The 21,702-nt window shown below is 42.0% G+C and overlaps 3 protein-coding genes across 5 annotated transcripts in view; 1 reads left to right on the forward strand and 2 right to left on the reverse strand.

The window, feature by feature from the left end:
- The window catches only part of LOC146759608 (AF4/FMR2 family member 4-like), a 35,648-nt gene extending 26,006 nt beyond the window's left edge, over nt 1-9,642 (forward strand). For all 3 annotated transcript variants that reach the window (XM_085510773.1, XM_085510772.1, XM_085510774.1), the window contains 7 exons: nt 116-179; nt 328-464; nt 867-938; nt 2,047-2,140; nt 2,655-2,698; nt 3,537-3,757; nt 4,334-9,642. In XM_085510773.1, coding sequence (XP_085366899.1) covers nt 116-179; nt 328-464; nt 867-938; nt 2,047-2,140; nt 2,655-2,698; nt 3,537-3,757; nt 4,334-4,452 — 751 coding nt within the window. In that variant the 3' untranslated portion in view covers nt 4,453-9,642. The remainder of the gene's footprint in view (nt 1-115; nt 180-327; nt 465-866; nt 939-2,046; nt 2,141-2,654; nt 2,699-3,536; nt 3,758-4,333) is intronic.
- Nucleotides 9,643-10,207: 565 nt separating this feature from the next.
- Nucleotides 10,208-12,115, reverse strand: LOC146759609 (liver-expressed antimicrobial peptide 2-like). The gene is made up of 3 exons (XM_085510778.1): nt 11,965-12,115; nt 11,425-11,561; nt 10,208-10,481 (listed from the first exon to the last, which is right to left on the reverse strand). Exons 1-3 carry the CDS (start codon nt 12,019-12,021, stop codon nt 10,445-10,447), a joined length of 231 nt encoding a protein of 76 aa, XP_085366904.1. The 5' UTR covers nt 12,022-12,115; the 3' UTR covers nt 10,208-10,444.
- A 5,505-nt stretch (nt 12,116-17,620) lies between these two features.
- LOC146759610 (growth/differentiation factor 9-like) lies at nt 17,621-20,704 on the reverse strand. Its single transcript, XM_085510777.1, has 2 exons — nt 20,035-20,704; nt 17,621-19,009 (listed from the first exon to the last, which is right to left on the reverse strand). Exons 1-2 carry the CDS (start codon nt 20,456-20,458, stop codon nt 18,063-18,065), a joined length of 1,371 nt encoding a protein of 456 aa, XP_085366903.1. The 5' UTR covers nt 20,459-20,704; the 3' UTR covers nt 17,621-18,062.
- Between the last annotated feature and the right edge of the window lie 998 nt (nt 20,705-21,702).

Here is a 21,702-nt window from a genome sequence, read left to right on the forward strand (position 1 = left end):
ATTGTAACTTGAGTTAGAGGGGGATGAAGTGAAAGCTGTAACATTAACAAACTTTTGTCATAAAAGGAAGTACAGAGTAGGTGGTCTGACTCCTTAAATGTGTCTTCTATTGTAGGACTTACTCAGCTGATCATTATTTACAGCAAGCAAAGAAGTTAAAACATAATGCAGATGCATTGGTAAGCAAATCTACAATGTTTATCCAGTATTTGCACATTATGCTGGGGTTTGTTTACTGCTTGTGCTGTGTTGCTGCCTGTCTGTACTAGAACTTTCTGGTATTTCCTCTCAATATTTTCCTTATTTTTTTTTATCCAATCTTCTCAGTCTGACAGGTTTGAGAAGGCTGTGTACTACCTAGATGCAGTGGTGTCATTCATTGAGTGTGGGAATGCATTGGAGAAAAATGCTCAGGAATCCAAGTCCCCGTTCACTATGTATTCAGAAACTGTGGAATTAATCAAGTAAGCGCTGTAAAGCACACACAGAACTCAGATGGTTGGGGAAGAGGGCTGGAAATCAAAGCTTCTGCATTTTACTCATGTTCTGCCACTAACTTTTGGAGTCCCTTGCTCTGCACTAAGAACGGATCACTAGCCACTTTGTTCCAGTTACTGAAGCTTCAAGTGTGTTCTTGAGGGCCGAGATCCTTTATTCCAAAGTTTGTGATGTCTTAACAATTTGTGACATGTGCAGAGCAGAACTATTCCAATTATTGCCTAGCCACGTTCTGTTTAGGGTCTGAGGGAAAGACCTGAAACAGTGAAGGAGTTGAAAGTTGAATTTCATAAGAACTTGGTGGCTGATAAATGATTGTATAATGTTTCATTTACTTGATAGTTTTCTTGTTGGTGATTTGTTTATAGGTACACTATGAAACTGAAGAATTACTTGGCACCAGATGCTACGGCTGCAGACAAAAGGCTAGCAGTGCTTTGGTACGTGTATCCTGAACTTTATATTACACACTGATTAATTACACACACAGATTTCAGTCTGTGAAATGCTGTCTTACACTGAGTTTTCAGGTGTTTTGAACCAAATAGGAGTTTTCTGTTTGACTGTTCAGTACCATTGATGCTATAGATCGATTACTGTAAGGGCTTGTTAACAACAGCAAAGTCTTTCAGCTATTAAGAAAATGACTGACTGACTTCAACTTTGACTTCCATAATGTTCTGTCAGTTACTGCTTTTATTTTAGAACGTGATGTCATTGGTAACTTGTCGCATGCAATGGAATTGTTAATATGGCTAAAAATGATAGAGGTGCCTTTGTGAATTTCATTATCCTTAGTGTTTTGATAAAGTTACTGTTGATGAACTGAGCTCTTCATTTGCTCTCTTTGTAAATTATAGTGTTCCAAAATAACAGACTACTGTTGAGTTGGTTGCACGGTCAGCTGATGTTGGGCTGTGACCTAAATGCTTCGGGAAACTTTGAGATTACATTAACAAGCAAACTGTTGTCTGGTCTTGGCTTTAATTTTAGTAAAATAACATAATCAGAGCACACTGCTTTACTCATTTGAATGAATTTCCAGTTCTGTTTTGAAACTTTCTTGGAAAGGAAATTATCTATTGGATTTGGGAGGAGTAGCAGAAGGAGGGTTTGGGGTCTTTGCTGTGTGTTCACACAGTGATATGGCAAAACTTGAAATGGCTGTTAAGAATTGTCATTTGCCTTCTGGACTAATTAAATGGCTGCAGCAAGCAGTTGAACAAAGCTGACTGTGTCAGGTGGAAAAGGGAGGGGGGACTATAGCAGCATGCACCAGATTCAGTGTGTCCTGACATGAGAAAAAAGTGAAGGCTGTATCAGTAAAGTCACTGCAACCTAGTTTCAGCTTAAGGCACAAAACTGTTCTTTACTTTCTTGAGAAGTAAAGGTGGTGTGGGACTTTGTCTAGTTACAGTTTGACAGTTGGCTGTTTAGTGTTGGGAGAGAAAAGCTTTTAAAAACATGGGTACTCCATTTTTGACTTTTGGTATGTTGTGATAAGCTTGACTTTAACTGGAAATGTTTTGTTGTTCTGTCTTTGGTTAGTCTTCGGTGCCAATCTCTACTATACCTAAGGCTTTTCAAACTGAAAAAGGAAAGTGCATTGAAATATTCTAAAACTCTGACTGAACATCTGAAGGTAATTGGATATATATTTTCTTCAAATATTAAAAAACTAATCAAATTGAAGCTCTACATTACTTAAAATTCCTCTGCCTGGTATTCAGATTGCTGCACGTGAACTTCCAGTATGCCCTAATTTAGGAATGGACCTTGAAAGTACATTCAAGCTGAGCTGTTTAAAGCTGGGAGGATACAGCATGACTATGATGTCATCAACCCATTGGTCCTAATGATAGCTTCCTATTAATATTTTGGTGCAGCTTTTAGTAAATTTAGTTGGCTTCAAAGAGAATTTTAATTTTGTTGTTGATATAACAAAGTTAAAACTTTGCTGATTTGTGTCTTAGTCATCAGTGAAATGGATGCTTTTCCCAATTTTGAAAGTACTTTGATATTATTTAGGATATTTTGATATTATTATATGCTTAAAAGAAAAGCCATGAGAACTCATGTTCAGAAATGAGCAATTAAACAACCAGATAAAATATAATTAGCTGAGGTATAAACATACGTTTACTTTTTCCCAACAGAATTCCTATAATAATTCTCAAGCACCGTCACCTGGTATGGGAAGGTAGGTAGTAAAAGTTTACCTGTATTTCTATGTTTATAGCTCATTCTCCACATAAACTGTGAGTTTGAGGTGCTCAAAGAGCAGCTTTTACTTTCTTGAGCTTCTGTTGTTTTTGTTCTAATTTCTAATTGTTCTAAGGTCTAGATTTTGATCCCTTTGTTCAGGTAAGTGTTCTGATAAGAGGTTGAGAAATGTGCTTTACAGAGATATTCTCAGGCAACTCCTTGTTGGGAGGAATGAACAAAAAACTTCTCAGTGTGTCCTTAACACACAGGTCACTTGTCTCAGTGGTTTGTTGTTTTATGTAATGCTTTTGCTCTCAAAACAATAGCTTTATTAGTGCTGCAGTGATGCACTTGTAGCCCAGATGGCTACAAGTGCTTTCACAGTAAGCTCTTCCATGGTACAGCAGTTTACTTCTGTTCTTGAAACCTGACAACAGACTTTTTATAGATTACTCTATCAAAACAAAACAAAAACCAGAATTTTAGGAGGGCATTTCAGATATGCATCATGTTATTTGAAAATACAACAGCAGTATAATTGCCTTGCTTTAATTTTTTCATTATTACTATGTGAGGTTCAATTTATTTAAACAACAGATTTGATTGAAAGATGCTGCATGTTGATTTGGCTGTGAGGCTAAAATACAGGAGCTGGAGGAACATGAGAGGTTTTCAAAAGCTCACTTGTTTTAGGGCCAGTCCTGAGTTCTCAGTGTGTGAAGTAGGAGTGCCTTAGCATCCCATGTTCTGAGCTGTAGGAAGACATTTGCATGACACACCTGACATATCTGTGTGCGTGTTTTACAATGTAATGTTTTCCTTTGGATAAGCAGCAAGCCTGTTGGTATGCCGTCTCCAGTCTCTCCAAAGCTGTCTCCAGGGAATTCAGGAAATTACTCCTCTGGGGCAGCCAACCCTTCAGGGAGTGGGTCTTCGGTGACGATCCCCCAGAGGATCCATCAGATGGCAGCCAGCTACGTCCAAGTTACATCCAACTTCCTCTATGCCACTGAAATTTGGGACCAAGCTGAACAGCTGTCTAAAGAACAGAAAGGTAAGGGTAGGCAAAGGCAAGTTGTAACCTAAGATGTATACATTGTGTTAAATTCTAACAGGTTTTCAATTTTAGAGTTAACAGTGCATAATGATAAATAATTGGGTCCTTTGTAAAAGAAAGATGGAAAGTAATTCCTTTGGTGACAGCGATGCTCTGGGCTGGCTGTCCTGGTTGTCAGGTGGTGTTGGAGATCTAACATTTCCTACCAGCTATGCTTAAAATAAATAAATAAGTCTTGCATTTCCTGCAAGTTTTTCTCTTTAGGAAGTAGAACTTGGTGCATTTCCTTTTCTGAAATCCTGGAGTGAATATACACATTCGAGGGAGAAGGCCAAGAATGCTTTGTAACAGTTAGGCCACAGTGTAATTATGCTTACCTTCTACAAAACAGTAAAGAAATGGGCTTAGAAAGGATCTCTTTCTCTTTCTTCTGCCATCTTCAGCCGTCTTTCATTTCTTTTGCCTTGATCTGCAATGTTTGTGCTGAGGTGGTGTTCTTTTAGGGAGAGCAATATTTCACTTACGGCAGCCAATGAGAACGACTGTGCCTAATTTGTGTTTCTGTTGTTTTAGAGTTCTTTGCCGAACTGGATAAAGCTATGGGCCCTCTGGTTTTTAACTCGAGCATCATGACAGACCTAGTGCGTTACACCTGTCAGGGACTACACTGGTTGCGCCTGGATGCCAAGTGATACTTCGAACTGAAGGAATGGAAAATTGAACACATTTTTCTTGCTGCCTCTGATTTATCTCCACAACACTGTGTCATGTCAATAAGGAAGACTGCCATAACACATTGCTTAGTTGACACTAAAAACAAAGAATGCTTTCACATGTCTCCCATCTTGATTTGTGTTTTGTGTTTTAACCCAAAACGATCTTGTTAATGAACTCCTTCAGTATTCCCTTTTAAAGTTATTTAAATATTTTTAAATTTGCGACATATAAAGGTGTAGCTTGGCTAATCTATCATGGATGGATCAGTCATTGGAATTCCCGTCACAATACGTAAATAGTCGGTTTAAATCCTATTTATTTTAATTTTTTTAATTTTAATTTTGAAAAGCCCAGTTTTTGGGTAGTTTTTAGCTGTTTCTTCCCTAAATTTTACCCTTCCAAGTACTTAGGAAAAATTAAACATAGACACTTTATTTAAGTACTCTGTGAGCTTTGTTACTCTGTAATGTCTTGTGGTGGTAGAACCTGTAAAAGGAATTAGGATTGATAGGTTCTAACGTGTAGAAACACCATACTTTTCATGCCTAATGCCTATGATCAACTAATAAATGACAGCTAGAGTTTTATTATTGCAGAATTTGTACTAAATAGAAAAAATTCCAGATATTCTTCTACGTATTAAAATACTTCATTTAAATGAATTTTAAAGAAATTTATATGGACAAAAAATTTAGCTGGTTCTGACTTGGGTTGCTTTCAAGGCAGTTTCAAACCATTGGTTAACACTATAGCAAATCATGAAACAATTTGAATGTAATATCAGAGTAATGGTGTAGGAATGAACTTCGGTCTGATAGGAAAGGCATATAGGAAAGGTTTCTGAAATGGACAATCTTGTGCTTTTTTTTTAATCTCTCTTCATTTAAAACGCATTTTGTTTGTCATTTTTTGACGCTTGCAAAATCAGCAGTTTTGTGGTGAAAAAAACCAACAGTAGTTAAATTCCTACCAGAACTGCCATTTGCAACTTTCTCATTGACTGGAAAATCAGGAATCTTAAGTAGAGACGGAGGTCCATTTTTTTTTCTGCCTGAAAAAATGTCTGGTGGTTAATGGACACTACAGCATAACAGTGCAACAGCCATTGTGGGGTGGGGGAGCACACCTGCTATTACAGGGAAGTTGTCTAATCGTTTTGATGCAGAATGGATTTAAAACTTGTATTTACCCCATGTTAATGAAGGTCCCATTCGTGTTTGATGCATTTGATGGAGCAGAATATTCATTTGAGAGGGAAGCGAGTTGGTGTAACAGAAACAGTTTGTGGAGTTGCAGTCGACTGCTCTCAAAACCAAAGTACCTTTCCACATGAGGTGCTTGTCTGAGTCAAAGGTTTAAAATGCTACTGCTTTCAGTATTGCTTAGTGCCCCTAACATGTCTGGTGTGCCTTATGCCTTACTTTTAGATGAAGATTTTATGAACTGTTTACAAGATGTTTTACAGCAGGACCAGGTGTACTGTATGCAGTGGTCTTCTGCAGTACTTGGGTAAAATTCCATTTCTTTTTCAAAAGTACCAGTGTCTGTCATGCAAACTGACTTCTCATTGCAGTGGTCTTCTAAAGAGTCAAGCTCTGAATACTTTAGAGTGCGATTGTGGAATGCTGCTTTGTTTTATCTCCCATTTAACCCTTAGTTCTGTACCAGAGATGAACGTGCACGTTCAGGAAAAAATATTGCACTAAAGTTTTGTGTCGTCATGGTTAAGTGCCAAAATCATGGCAACCTCGAAAGAAGGAATAGAATTCTACGCTACTTAGTACTGCAGTATGTCCTATGGGCTTTAAGAGTTTAGAAGTTTTGAAATGAGTAACCTACTAAAAGGTAGCTGCATATTCGTAGAGCTTCCTTTGTGTTCCAGCGTGTTTTGTACTTCCAGAAGAGCTTTGCTACATACGAACCAACATGTGTTTGGTTAGCGGACCTGTGACTTTTCCCGTTAGAGCTGAATCACTGATCAGGTCTGTTGGTTGGAGCATCCTTTTTATTAAATCACTGTGCAAGATTGCATTCTTTTCGTGTTTGCTGTTAGAGACAAAACTCTGTACCCTCAGACTCTGCATCCTGGTTAATAGGACACTGTCAACTAATTTTTCCTTTAATACTCTAAAGTGCCTAGCACTCTTTTGACGCTATATAAAAAATACCTTTGTAGGAGTTGCATTCATAGTTGGTTTTTTTTGTGTAGTGCTGCACCGGCCGGTGCGGCTGCTTCCAGCTTGCTCCTTTGTGCACCGTGACCATGACTGTAAGCAGGAATGGTCTCATCTCTGGGAATTTATTTTCTCTTTTTATTTCCTTAGAGTCCCACAAATACCTTTTAGTGTTACACGCAGTTGTCTCTTACAAAAATGTTTTGCTTGTCCCCAGGTCAGTGGGTCTTTGGGTAACTGAAAGACTTCTTACATTGTGTTAAAATGTGGACCTGGAATGGCTGACAGAATCCGTCACAGGGAAACATTCCCTGGAGTGCTGCCCAGGTTTTCTGTCTGTATGGGAGATACACAGTGGTCTTGTTATTTGAAAAATGCCTTACTCATCTGTGGCTATTTCAATCAGAGACACTTAAATTTCACGCTTCCAAAAGCATATCTGATTTGGGCTTTACCATTGTTTCTAAGACAGAAGTTGTGTACTTTGTCAGATTTCATAGCAATTAAAAAAATGCAAATACTGAATATGCTTCCATCCCGGTGCCACGATGCAGACTAACAGTCCAACTCTGTCCTTTTGTTAACCTCTACACAACAGCAGTGGAAATGCAGACAGCGTCAGCACTAAGGCAGGCTGCGCTGGTGGCTGAGGAGGGGATCCCTCACTCCCAGCTTCCTCAACGATTCCCTAGATGATTGGATCTTAAGCACATATCAACACTGAGATCTTAATTCCCTTACCGAACGTGGTCCCAGTTGGTGAATCTTAAAAATGGCTTAATCAGACTAGGCTTGCTCAGATATCACTATTATTTGGATTTGCTGTGAAACTTGCAGGTTCCTAGATGGTAAGGTGCAACCATTTATACTTATAAACAAATCTTCAGGACACCAGAGTAAAACAGCCCGATACTTTTATTTTGATTTGAAACTATTAGCCATAAAGTAGAGCGTGTGAATGGCTCTTCTTGGCTTTTGATGGCAGTATGCAATTTGTATTGTATGTGTCTTTTAACATATATGTATATATATATGAAATCAGTCTGTCCAAAGTATATGTTATACTTGTTTTTAGATTATGGTGCAACTGACTATATTGATATATTATTTATTGAGTGCTGAGTCACCATCTTACTGGTGATAAATCTTGCATATTATACAGGAGTGCAATGTATATTCCTTTAGATTGCTGAGGCTTGATTGCTGTGATAACAAAGGAAAAGAAGAAGAAAAAAAAAAGCCCTGAAATGTATTTATGAATGGCCCCAACATACAGAGTCAGTACTTTATGGGAATGATGTGCTTGCCCGGGGCAAGTAAAATAAAGCCGTAGGCAGATAATGATGTAGTTTTCCAGAATGGGAAACTATTGGAAAAAGAGACTACCTTTGCTGTATTTAATATTTCAGTTACCTAACAGATATTTACTGTCACCGCAGCGTTTATGTTAAGGGCCTGAGCAAGTCAAATTTGAATTACCCATTGGGGAGTAAGCAACTTCCAAATTTCTAGATTTCTGACAAAAATTTTGGTCAGGGTTTAAATTATTCCATCTAATGAAACAGTGTTATGGAAACCTGTATGTTAATGCTGGATATCTTGAAGTGTGAAGACTAGCCAAAGCTTTTGGTGGCCAACTCAGACAAATACAGAGCTGTTCCAGGAGGCAAATCTCCACAGTGTGAAAGTTACCTAAAAGCAATCAATCAATCAGGGAATCGCGATGTATGTCAAACTCCATTACTTTTCAAGGAATTGGTTTCTGATGCCACAATGCCATTTGAAAGCAGCGGTATTGGGGGTGGGGGGAGGCAGGGAGGGAGGGCTTAGCGATGTAATAAGTACATTTTTCTCTCAATACGAGCTCTGGTCGTTGCTAGATCAGCTATCGACAGCATTAGTTCTTTGCTCTCTGCCGATCTCAGCTGAGTTTCAATCGAATACACTATACTGAACAATTTGAAACGCTGTGTTACAGCGTTAGGGTTTATATAGGCCATCTTTATGTAAAAGTTTTAATTTCATCTGGAAACTTAATGGAAACGTACCTACTCCTGTCATACCTCTCTGCGTTTGCTATTGGAGGTGATACGGGCAAATCGGAATGCAGTGTTCCCCGACTTGGTTTTTATATGCAGCCCGGGGAATCGGTGCTGTTGGGTGCACAGTACTTCTGCAGCGCTTCTTTTCGGCTGCATTGATGTTACACATCTGAAAACTCAACTCTAAGGACCAGGCGTGACTTTTGCAAGCACAGTTCCTGACATTTGTATCTGGTCCCCCTTTTAAATTGTTTTAAGAAATTTTGTATATGGAGGATAAAGTGCTTATATATTTATTAAAAATCCTTTATCTTAATTGAAATTATTATTTGATGAAGAAGGGTTTTTTGGGGGGAGGGTTTGTGGGTGAGGGAAGGTAACTTTTCACCTGTCTCTTATAAATGAAGCCCTTGTGAATCATACAGAAAGGTACTGCTAGTAACTAATGGGATGTCTCTGTTTCACACTTTGTACATGACAAGTCCATGTGTTACGTTTTGTTTCTATGGGAATATTTAGGCGTCCGTCTTCAAACAAAACCTAAAGAAACACACCAACTGTGATTTTATTTGTTGCAATACATTTGAAATTTCAAAGGGTACTTTGGGGCTCAAATTAGGATTTCTAAGTCAGTATGTGCATTTCACGTAATAAAGCTGTTAATGGTGAGCAAAGTATTATATACTAACTAGATTTTTTCCACATCTGTATAGTATATTCTATGTATTTTGTGGTATTGAGATTATAGAAAGTTTAGTGTCTGAAACATGCGTTTAATGTGTATTTTTAAACAAATTTATGGCAATTAAAATATTTGGAGAAAAGGGTATCACATTTCAATTTGTAAAGATCTTTTTAACTACTGTGTCATTAAAATGCTTTGTACAATGCAAAACTGTAACTGGAGAAACTAAGTTTAATAAATATCAAATAGATTTTCTGTATTAAACTTCAAAGTGGTCCTGTCTGTTGAAAGGGCTGCGTGCTCCCTGCTGCTGTATTTTTAAGCAGAGGTTTCTTTTTTGACCCCAGCACTCTGCATAACAAGGGAAGATACCGTCCAGTATGTGAGGTATGTTGAAATAATGGGATTATTCAGACGGGGAGGTCAGCTTGGGACGTAGGCAATTTTGATTAGAAATAATTTAAAAGTAAATACTTCTTCCAGTTATCACCAGATATATTTAGTATATTGAATCTGCTAGCACTATTATTATCAGTTTGTTTGCTCTCTCTTCTAACAGGCTTTTATTTGAAGTCCGGCTAAGAGTTCAGCTATTGAGACTGAAATGAGACAGAAGCGTGATCAACTTTACACACTTGCCAGGTTGAACGATAAATGTCTAAAGTCCACTGTGAAATAAGCACTTCTGCTTGAAGTGCCTGATGTGCCGTCAGCAGACACTGTGGTCACCGGATGCAAGGGGAAACCCAGGTAGTTTGCGGAATATAAACTTTTAATACGCACCTTAAAATAAATATATATATATGAACAATTACAAACAAAACAAACATGAGATGCAGAGTCCTTTTATTGAGCTTGGCCATCCTCAGTGCGTGCTGCAGAGGTACAACCCCGGTGAGCGAATGCTCTCCATCTTTTTGAAGTCCTTTTACCAGTTCCTGTGGCAGGAAAGTCGAATGTACTTGTTGCTGATTTGCTGTCGTAGCTTCTGAGTGGTCAATAAATACGTCACAAGTAGAGCTGAGCCGTGGCAGCAGTAACAGCAGTGGGTGTTCTTAGAGGCAGGTCACTCGGAGGCAGTTCTAAGGAAGCAGCGGTTCTTCCTGGAGGACAAAACATCATCAGGCACTGACAGCTCAGACTGGCGGCCATGTAGGGCTTACACAAGTCTATCCAGCCCTAGCGGTGCTCATCTTACTCAGCCATTGCAGCGGTGCTGCTGTTATCTCACTGACTTAATTCAGTTTGACTTTATTCGTTTTACATTCTTTGCTTCTCATGGTAACTGCAAAGAACAGCTTACCCAGGTCTGACCCAGTAGTCAGATAGTGGCGTACAAGTTACCCATAAGAGACACCTTTCTGTCTATTTATCTTCCTGTAGCTGCTGTTACAGTTCATCCATACTAGTTGGTAGAACCACAAGAAGCATTTCAAATGCATGCAAAAGAGGAGCCTGACTACCATTTCCTGTAGCATTTGCATCTAGATGATGTATATGTTCTGCTCTTCTTCCATTTGCTTTCTGGCAGTACAGTAGGTGCCACAAAATCAGCTTTCAGTCACCAAGTAACTTCAACATCACTTTTTATATGGATTTGGACAATTTACTCATACTTCGTGTGCATGGCAACTGAGGAATTTTTGCTTTAGTATTTTAGCTCTCTTCAAAATGAGAGCTGAACTAGTCCCTTTTAATTAATATATGCTTTAAAGTGAATTATTTTGGCCTTAAGGATTAATTTTTAAGGCCTCAGTACCTAAATTCAGTCTCTAACTCTGTGTTCTTTTTTCTCTTTCTAAGATGACTTTTCTGGGGTTGCACTGCAATGGCTCAGGCCTGTCATCAAGGGCACTTGGACTCTGTTCTGTTTGTACTGCCAACAGAAGAGGTCTCAATCTATTGCTCCATCCTTATTCCTGGCATCTTTTTCTTTTATGCACAGAGTTAATCTCATATCTTAATTGACTGAGAAGAAGTAGGAACTTCCTCCACATAACACAGTATCAAACGTCTCCAAGCCATGATGTTGATTAGGGTTAGTACCTGCATAGCATTGTAATGCATTCACTGTTATCCCTACATGAGGCTCCAACGGGTCTCAGTGAGACTCCTCTCCAGAAAGGTGTCATCCGCTTCTGTCTCTGGAGGGGCTGTGGTTGGTGCAGGGAAGCAGAGTGTGCCTGGAACAGAGCAGCCAACTGTCAGCAACATACAGCAGCAGTGGGCAGAGGGTCATTTTGATGCTCAGGTCAATCATCTTAAGCATTACTAAGTGAAGGACTTTAAATCTTCCTTGTTTTCAGACATTGCTCTCTTAAAGCATAATTGTTTGTATCCGAGTCCTAAAGAAATAGTTATTAAAAATCAGCATTTTAGTTACTTTGGGAGGGAAGGCACAATTACTCTGAAAAGTAACTGAGCAAGTGACCCATCTTCACTAGGCAGACACTCTGCTTCTTTGGGATGCTGAGTCCCCCAAAAGAGCTCTACCCACACTGCTGACTCCTGCCAGTTCCTCTCGTTCATGCACGTCTTTGCTGTCTGACGTCTGAACTAGCACTTCAAACAGTAATCTGTGCTTACCTGACTGAGCAGCAGTGAGAAGAATAAAAGGAATGCCATGCTTTTCCAACAGTGCATCTTCACAGGATGAGCTGCCACTTCAACTGTAGGAGCAGCTGTGGGTGGAGGAGGTTGGAAGAGCCCCGAATAGAACTTCCCAAGCTACAGCCAGATTTTTATAGGCTTCATTCTCTTATCATTGCATCAGCTGTCAGTCATTACAGGAACAAAGTTCATTTAGGAGCAAGAGGGAATTACAAAGTTAGCATCTACTGAAGCGATCTGGTTCAAGGCCTATCTATCTAGCTAATGATTTACTCTCCTTCCACTTGTACTTTGTCTGGTCAGCTTACCAGATTTGCCAACTGTTCTTTCTTTAACACCTATCTAGCATGTTACCAGAACTCCCTTGTGTGCCTGCAAGTAGAAGTGTGGGTGGCCAACAGTCTCATGGTGAAGATCAAAAAGCCATAACCTTATTTGACTTCTGTGACATTCACAGCATGCACAGCTCTGAGTTTGCCAGCTGGGAGGTAAATACTGCTCTCCTGAGAGTATTTTGAGCAGAGAATCAAACTTTCGACTCTGCTTCTCATTCTTGGTGTGTGAAAGAATCACAAGCAAATAATTTAACCTTTATTCCCACAAAGCAGTACTTGAGAATCAGATATAATATTTTCCATGTGGGGTTTGGAATGTCAAAATAATGTTATTACTTGGTAGGTAAATCACAGATCTGTCCTTTCAAGGATCCTCATGTGCAGTTAATCTCTAGATAGCTAAGCAAAAAAGTAGAAGGGATGGCTGCAAGGATTTTATGGAGGTGAGTTGCTCTATGTAGCAAGACTGGTTTATGGAGATGAATGCTCTCTGCTGTACTCTGCCTCTGTATCTCATAGTCTACCTCACGATTCATCTTCTGAAAGGTGCCTACAAAACTCCCACTGATGTGGACAGGCAGACTGTAATTAAGGGAAATCTTAAACTCTTCTGTGGTGATAGAAGATTGCCAACAGCCCAGAGAAAATAATGTTTAAAAAGCACTACATACTGCTTCCCATTTCTTCCAAAATATCAAAGTTGAAACATGCTTCCCCCACTTGTCTCCCACTGAGACAAGTAGGAGTAGGTGTGTGTCTAAGATTACTACTCTGTAAATGCACCTTGTCACTATTTACTCCTTTTTGGCTGTGATGCTTCATGCACCCAGCTACCACGTATGTCCAGGTTTGCTGTATCTGTCAAGGAAATGACTTTTTTCAGTTGCAGAGTAGCAGAACACCAGTATAGCTGTGTCAAGCTCTGCACGTAGATTTGGAAGCAGTCTGTTTAAAAACAAATATTTCAGGTACTGTACAAAATAATTGTGCTTCAGCTACATTATAAATCCAAATGTGAATGCAGTAGGCTACAGTTTTCTGTGATTGCCCAATATGGAGGCATAAGTGCCAGCGTGGAAGGCAAGTTACATAGATTAAGATAATGCCTGCTTGGTTGTCAGGTTCCAGCCTACAAATGATTACTGCAAAGCCCAAATTTCACTGGGATTAAATGAAAGCCCTTTGCAGCATATTGCCTCCAACCCACTGCAGGAAGATTTGCTCCTTTCCTGGCGTTCCTCTTACATTTTCCCACTTCCCCTTATTTGTCTTGCTTCCCTGTGAGGAGGAATCAAAACTGGTCTTTATTTTGCATTCTTGGGTCTCACATAATCACTGCAGATCAAATAGCTGAACTTCAGTGTTGGTTGGTTGTTTTTTTTACATTTTGCTGTGAATTTCTCAACTGTTTCTTCTACTGAATCCTTTCTTTACATACAACTGAGTTTTAATTACTGCCTTCACCTGTGGAGCACAGGTTTGAATGGCATCTCAACTCTAAGAGCAGTGCCTCCAGCATGTCATTGTTTCTCAGCATTTTTTGCTAGCTAAAACTAGTCGTGTGATGATACATCAAAATTGTTGTGTATTATAAGTTCTTTATAGTGTCTTTGTAGTTGCAGATCCCTTCTGGGCTGCATCTGTTTCATCTGTGCAAGAAAAAAAAGGGACTGATTGTTTCCATGTGTGCAAATGCAGTGCAGTCCAGATGTCTGTTGCAGGCCAGTAGATAGCCACTGCAATTGTTTAAACAATTGAAAAGAATGTAAAACATTGCTGTGTTGCCACTTTTAGCATTTAGTGAAGGAACATCAGAAATAAATGAGGGGACAGATTGATTTTCAGCTGCATTGTTCAGACTCTGAAATGCTGCTCAGCTGAGCTCCCACGTACCACCTGGCAGGTGGGAGCCATCACTGCAGCAGCATGTCAATGTGCCAGGTTTGCTTCTTGCTCCCTGCTGCACGGCTGGGCCCGCAGGCAACTGCAGAGATGAGAACAGCTCAGCGGGATTGCAGCAGGTGCTGCCAGCAGCAGGAACAGACAGGGAGCAGCTCCAGCCCAGCTGCTGACCCTGCAGCATGAAGGTTAAAAGCCAGGGCCTGGCAGCGGTGCTGTCGCTTGAAGCTCACGGGGCTGCTGGGTTGTAGGTAAACTCAGCAGTGGCAGCTGAACTTGCCACCTGTTTACAGCAGTCTAGCAGCTGGTCTGGACATAGTTCAGCTGTCTGTGAATGGGAGCAGAGACCTCACGAGAGGCTGGGCTCTGTTCTGAGCTGCTCATGCTCAACAGAACTGCTGAGAGGTACCAAAAAGGAAGTATTGACTCAAACTCCCACAGTACAAAACCTTAGATGTCCTGTTATTCAGGCTACGAATCAACTCCTGTTGCTGTTTGAGGGTAAGTAAATAAGACCCAAACAAGAGTTCTGAATGAAGTATGGCTGCCGACATGTTTGGCTGCTCAGAATTGGAGAACCCAGTTTATTCTTCCCTTGCTTAAGTAGAAATAGAACTGAAATAGATTATTTTTAGCAGAACTTACAGCACTGAGTAGCTTGCTTTGCTTGTTTCTGCCAACCTCAGACTGCACTTGGGAGTACAGAACAAGAAAGCCTGCAGCTATTGGAAGTGTATATCCACAGCTTGCTGAAGTGAGAGACTGAGCATCTTTGACTTCCAGACAGCTCAGCCCTTAACCCACAAAGGATCTATCACAGAAGAACGTCACACTCTCCAGATTAGATAAATTTTCAGTACCAGCTACAGGAATAGCGTGACAGGGAGATAAAGGTGTTACTTTGCTTGAATTTGAGGCAGACAGCTCAACACTAAGAAAAATAAAAGATAAAGGAATGGGCCAAATGTTCTGGACTTTGCAGAGGGAAACGTGTCATACATGTAAGAGCCCCGGGGTGAATTTTGTAGTCATGCATTTGAAAATTTAATGGTAGTAATAGAGTTCCTTAAATCATCTTTGGGTGTTAAAATAATCCTTTTACTTCCTTGTAGTTCCCTAGGAACTGCTTTTAATTCAGCCAGTTAACGCTAACCAAACATCAGAATTGCAGTTTATCATCTGATTATTATTAATAAATATGATAACCTGGTAACTGTATAAAGGATCAAAGCTCATATTCAATTCTGAACCATCAGTCAGGCTGGGCAATTTTTGTCAGTATCATATCAGACTGTTCTTCACAGGTACACAGACTGGAATATGTTCTAATTCAAGCAAAAAGTGGCCAGTGAGAGGAGGATAAAAGGATCAAATTGCTCACCAATGCTCTGCTATTTCTCATCACCTGTACTGTAGCCAGGGCTGCCTTCAACTGAATACACTGAGAAATGTATCTAGAAAATAGAGTCAGAGAGAAATGTGAAATAAAGCAATTTGAGCTTAGAGGATTTTAGTACTGTTATCTCTGTATGGCATTCACCTGACAGATAACGGGGTATAATTCACCTTAAACAATGTAAGACACAGACTTCATATAAAGATACAGGCCAAAGTTAAAGTTTATTAGGCATTATTATGTATTATCTCCCCGTCCCTCTGGTTCCGTGAATGAGCAATGGAACAAGTAACGCAGAGCGGTGACACTGAGCGGTGCAGTCACTGGTCGTTCTCATAGTCAGCAGGATTCTTCCTCTTCAGCCTCTCAAACTCTTGCATGCCCCACGAGTACAGCAGGTAGGTGCCCAGGAAGGCTGGAAACGGAAAGGAAACACTGACACAGGGCACGGCACAGAGCAGCACGGGCTGCCCGCTGTGCTTCTACGGCAACACAGCCATGACACCTCGCTATAAAGCCCCATTGCCACCATAAAGCCCCACTGCCACCGTAAGGCCCCATTGCCACCGTAAGGCTCCATTGCCACTATAAGACCCCACTGCCACAATAAAGCCTCATTGCCACTATAAGACCCCACTGCCACTACAAAGCCCCATTGCCACCATAAGACCCCATTGCTCACTGTGCCCCCCCGAGCTCCATCAGGCCCCCGCTCAGCCCCGCTCCTACTCACGGGGCGCCACCTTGAAGACCTGCGAGCTGAAGCGCCGCCACACATTGGGCAGCCCGTCCGAGAAGACGTTGGGGATGGCGCGCTGCTCGAAGGGCGACAGGCTGTACGTGATGATGTGCCGCACCTGGGCCAGGTTCCCGAAGTGGATGCCCATGGCCGGACCGTGTCACCTTGTCACACCGCCCCGCTGCAGCGCGACTCAGAACGGAACCTCACATGCTGCTTCTGCTTCCTGGCGGCGAGGCGGCCCTTGGTCGCCATTGGTTGCAATGGGTGCGTTATCACTGCGCAGAGGATGCGCCCTCGGATCCATCACGTTTCTGATATGAGGTGATACGTTTCTGTAGCTGCCCCCATTACAGCTTCCACAGCCTGAATGCTTTGTCCTCCATTGACTTTTCCACACTCGTGATAAAGAGCGAATAACTTCACATCTCCGTGTTCGCTTCTGCTGAACCAGCTGCAGGGTGCGCAGCATCTTTAATCCCCTAAAAACGCCAAAACGCCCTAAAAACGGTGAGAAAAGGCACCATAGGGCGCTGCCAGGATCTGTCACTGCTGAAAGAGCCGCAGCCACAATGTGAAAGGAGGCGGCTTCAAATACACACACGTTTGGCAGAGCTCAGCTCCCATCGTTTGGAATGGATCGGTGGGAGTGGCGTACATTCAGCAAGCAACCCTTTTTAAAGCCAATCAGACACAGCACCAAGCTGAGGCAGGACTTTGTTTGACGTGGAACCATTTCGCCTGGAGCCCTTGGTGAGATGAACCTCACACAGCGCCAAAGTCAGCACTATTTTTAGTTCAGCAGCTTCAGGCCAACGCAATGGGGAGAGCTGGGCTGTGTCAGGCAGCACCGCAGCTCCAGGCTCATGCCGAGGGACTAAAGCACGTCTGCTGCCCTGCCAGTGCCCTGTGAGCCATGTACAGTCCTTGGGCTCCGTGCTGTCCCCACCAGGCTGTGCTCCCAGCCTAAGCCCCACGGAGCCGTGTGAGTCATGATCTAATGTTAAGGGCTGGTAGAGAACGGGAGTTTACGCAACAACATGCTCACAAATTGTTTTAAAAGCTATTCTTCGCAACTAAAAAAACCCCCACACTCAAAACAGCACCATATTCTATTAAAAAATCCCTACCAAAAGCAGCCCCCTTTGTGTGAGCTGCAGCCAAAGCTCTCTTAGCTTGAGTTGTTCTCATCCTGAAACAAGCATTTTCTGCAACATTCCTACTACAAGAAAAACACTGGGGGGGGGGGGGGGGCTGGAAATTTGGAAAGGAAAAAGAATGAAATACTGAGAATAATTTTAACATGAGCCTTTCCTCTTATCCAGAAGCTTAACAGAAGTGCCATTACAAAGGATTTCTTTATATAAAGTAAGACTAGCAGACACTGAATTCAAGTGATATGTGTGATAGGCACTCATTTTATTTATTATTAAATCTGTACCAAAACAGCTTAAAATAGGCACCTGGTAGTTGAAACCACTTCTGTTCAAATGCAACATTATTCCAATAAAAAGATATTTACATTTATTTCCACATTCTAGAAAGCCCGAGTGGCTACAAAAACAGTGCTATTATATAAACACCCACTAATTAACTCCATGCTCCTATTCAGTTTGAAAGAGCCGTCAGAATTACACAAACACCACAAATATTCTGAGATTACAAAACACCTAAAGCAAGTGTGAAGCAGGTTAAGGTGCACCCCCTACCGACAAGTGCATTTAGTAGCTATCATGTCCTCGTATTCTTTGTAGACTATGGAGCCATCAGGCTCTATGGTCAGGACGCTCAGAGGGCTGTATTCAGCAGGAACACAGGAGGGCCTGGGAACAGAGGAGTCCAGTTTCTCATATATGAGGTTCTGCACCATTGTATGTACAGGTGAGCCATAACGGTGCCCAACCACCCTTGGACAGTCACCCTTGCAGTACTGAGGGCTGTATCTATGCGGTGCTATGATCCATTTGTCCCATTTTAACCGGCTGAAGCTTAAACGGAAGCTGTGAAGCTCGCACTCGTTTTGAGGAAACAGAAATTGTTTGAAATATTCACTCAGGTTTTGAGGCGGAGTTGCTGGAGCTTCCTTCAGATTCTCTTCCCTTCGATGCCTGGATGCCCTTTTAACCTGCGTGTTCTCTCTTCCTTTGTCACCTGTCACATCAGCAAACAGGCTGTTCCTCTGCCTGGGCCGCGCTGGGCTTTTCCTTCTGTGTCTAAGTGAGTTCCACCTGTGATAAGCTTGCTCGCTGGTATCGTTTAGGTAAAGAAGAGAAGGGGGGACCAGAGCCATATTAATGAGATTATCCTGGTTAGTGTTATGTTGTGGGTTACCCATCAGACAAGTGAAGTTCACAGCCATATGAATATTCCTCCTGTTAGTAGCAATGAGAGGCTGCAGAAAAGAAGTCACATCAACCTCAATCCACTTGCGCTTTCTAACTTCAAAGTGCAGGCTAAAAGCTACAGAGTGTGAAATGCTCGGACATTCTTGGCTAGAAGAATCATGCTCCTTAACAGCCAAATGGCACGTGCACGTAAAGGAAGAAGTGGGAACTGAGGTGTCAAATGAGTAGAGCAAGACAGACTTGAGTAAGTGCTCGAGAGCAGTAACACGGTCCAGGTTGAAGAGCAGATCCACTGAGTGAAGGTCTCCTGAAAAGAGAAACAAAGATCTTGCACAGTTAATGCATCTTGATTTGCCACCGGTACATAAATGCTCTGACATAGTGGATCACCAGAAATTGGTAAGCAGCAGAAGAAACCAATTTAGATGCCCATATTTTTATTATATGGAATGTCTACTTCAGTCAGAACCAAAACTTATCAACAAAACCAAGAAGGCCCAAGGTTTCTAAGAGGCACTGAGTGCAGTTAAGGAACAGCACACAAAGTTGGCAGTTCCAATGGGGAAAAAGGAACCAGAGCCTTTGGACTGTGCAGGAAACCATGAAATGATGTAAGTTCTAACGGGTGTGCTGCCATGTTCCCTTTAAAACTTTAGATTTTTAGCATTAGCTGCAGTTATTGTTCCTACTCACACATTCCTGACCAACAGCTGCCAGTGATGCTGACTAACAGCAAAGCAGAAAGTCATTTCTGTCAGTTTGCTTCTCTCTCATGAAACAGAATGACAGCTTCCAAGCTATTCTGAATGCATATTTCTGTCTCATTTGTCCCTACTGTAGTACACGCTGTTTGTTGTCATTTCCCATGATGTTATTTGTATTTACTGCAATTTCTGTCTCATTCTGAGGCTGATGAAGCCCCGTGCTGGCCTTCTCTCCAGGTGTAGAGCTGAATGCTCAGCACGCTGCTTCTCTTACTGCTCAGCACTGCTGCTTCTCTTACTGCTCAGCACTGCTGCTTTCCTGAGTTAGAGATTGTTCTTTGGTAGACACAAGTGCATTAAGTGATCTTCAAACACAGAGAAGCAAAGGGTTAAGAGTCAGATGTGGTCTCTGTGGATCTTAATAAACTTCCAACTTTATGTTAATGATTTTTTTTTATCTAAAGTTATGAATTTCAACAGCAGCCTCCAAATTTGCTCCAAGTTGATTTGGATTCAGACCACTGCTTTAACTGCTGCTGTATTTAGGAGACATTGGCATGAGGCTGCCTGTTAAAAACCAAAACGCCTCCAGCAGCCTGTGCTGTAAATCACCTACCTGATCACCTACCTGTAATCAGGTCCCTGTGGCAGTGCTGGCACTCAGAACACGGGGTGAAAAGTCGAACAGTGTTATAGAGGTGGCTCTTGTGGGCCTTTGGGATTCCCTCCTTGGTGGCGTACATCTTATACAGCCTCTTCATGTACCGCAGGGCTCGGGAGTCCAGCTGGAGCCTGGGGGTCCCACGTTCCCAGCTCTGCCATCCCTGGTCGGACAGCACTTTGAGCAGGGGGGGCAGGAGAGCACAGCCTTGGCTCGCTCCCTTGGGCAGCCGCAGCAGCGGGTAGAGCTCGCGGAGCTCAGGAGCTCTCATAAGCCCAGAGCCCTTGTCTGGAGCTGCGCGACCCCTGGAGCGGGGGGAGCACTGGATGCTGAAAGGAAACCAGTGAATGCAGCAATAGAAACAAACGCAGACCCTCCAGGTACCCTCCATGCTCTTCAGAGCTGCAGCCTAACAACGCCTCCCCCAAAATATTCAAGAAAAAACGAACGCACACGAGTGCGAGCCCTTATATATGCTTCAGCTGTGACTCTAAAGGGAGGTTTCTTTGTGATTAGAAACCAAAGGGGAAGATCCGCAGCTGGCTGTGGAATCCACGTGCGTGTGTGTGCGGCCGGGCTGAGTCTCTGCACGTGGAAGCGTCTCACCAACAAACGCTGCTTCTCAGGGTTAAACTTCTCCACCTGGTGAAAACTGCAGTGCACCATGTTCGTGGATCAGCCCCCAGGGGGAGCCGGAAGCCCAAGTGATGCCGCCGGTCCGGCTGAGTGAGCGCGATCTGCCGGCACTCCGGTATCAGGGTGTTAGCTGTTAAAGGAAGTTCAGCAACAGCACCAGTTATCATTGCTAAATATATATAAGATGCTAAATATTGTTGCTCCTAAAGATTCCATCTGGAGTAGTAGTGAGTGCTTGGTGTGTTTAGAAACTCATTGCATGATGTAAGGAAAGGGGTGGAGTTTTGTTTTACTTAGTAAGGAAAACGTGTTTTCATGCCAGATGGTTTTAATTAGAGCTGTGCTATCGGTAATCTAGTGAAGTGTCACCTGTAATCTGGCTTTTGCATCTTAGGGCTTCTAAATAAGGTGTGCTTGTTCAGAGAATGCTTAATTAACTTACAGAATTCTTTCATTTGGAATGGAAGGTTTAATTCAGATACCAATTTTGGAGTGTTATTGACAGCTAGTTAGCTGAGAAGGGTCATAAACACAGTGCAGCTAAACAAGCAGCTGTACCACCTGCAAGGACAGCAAGAGCAACAGGATGCCCTGTGATGGTGAGAAACTAGCCATGGTTTTGTGAACTCAGCAAGGGAGTAACTATCAGGATGATAACTCCAAGTTGCAAAGATACTTGGGGATGGTATGTAATTGGGAACCAATGATGAGCTCCGCTTTTGCACTATGTATGAGCTAATTATCTGTATTATAAATGTACACGCAGCCAAGCAATAAATGAGATTAGCTGATCATATGTCAATGACAGGTGTGGTCGTTTGCTTTTCTCCCTCCATCTCCAACAACCAATCTCTAATGTGAAACAACATAACCTTTTTGCTTAGATCTCTTAGAGCTGTTCTGACTGTGATGAGATAAGGGGATGCCATCAGGTCGAAGGCCATCTGTGTAACAGCGCTTTGGATGAGGTCGGTACTTCTGTTTGTTTTAGAAATGCAT

This window comes from Coturnix japonica, chromosome 10, assembly GCF_054131305.1.
Source record: "Coturnix japonica strain WE chromosome 10, WE-NBRP24, whole genome shotgun sequence".
In the NCBI taxonomy this organism is placed as follows: domain Eukaryota; kingdom Metazoa; phylum Chordata; class Aves; order Galliformes; family Phasianidae; genus Coturnix; species Coturnix japonica.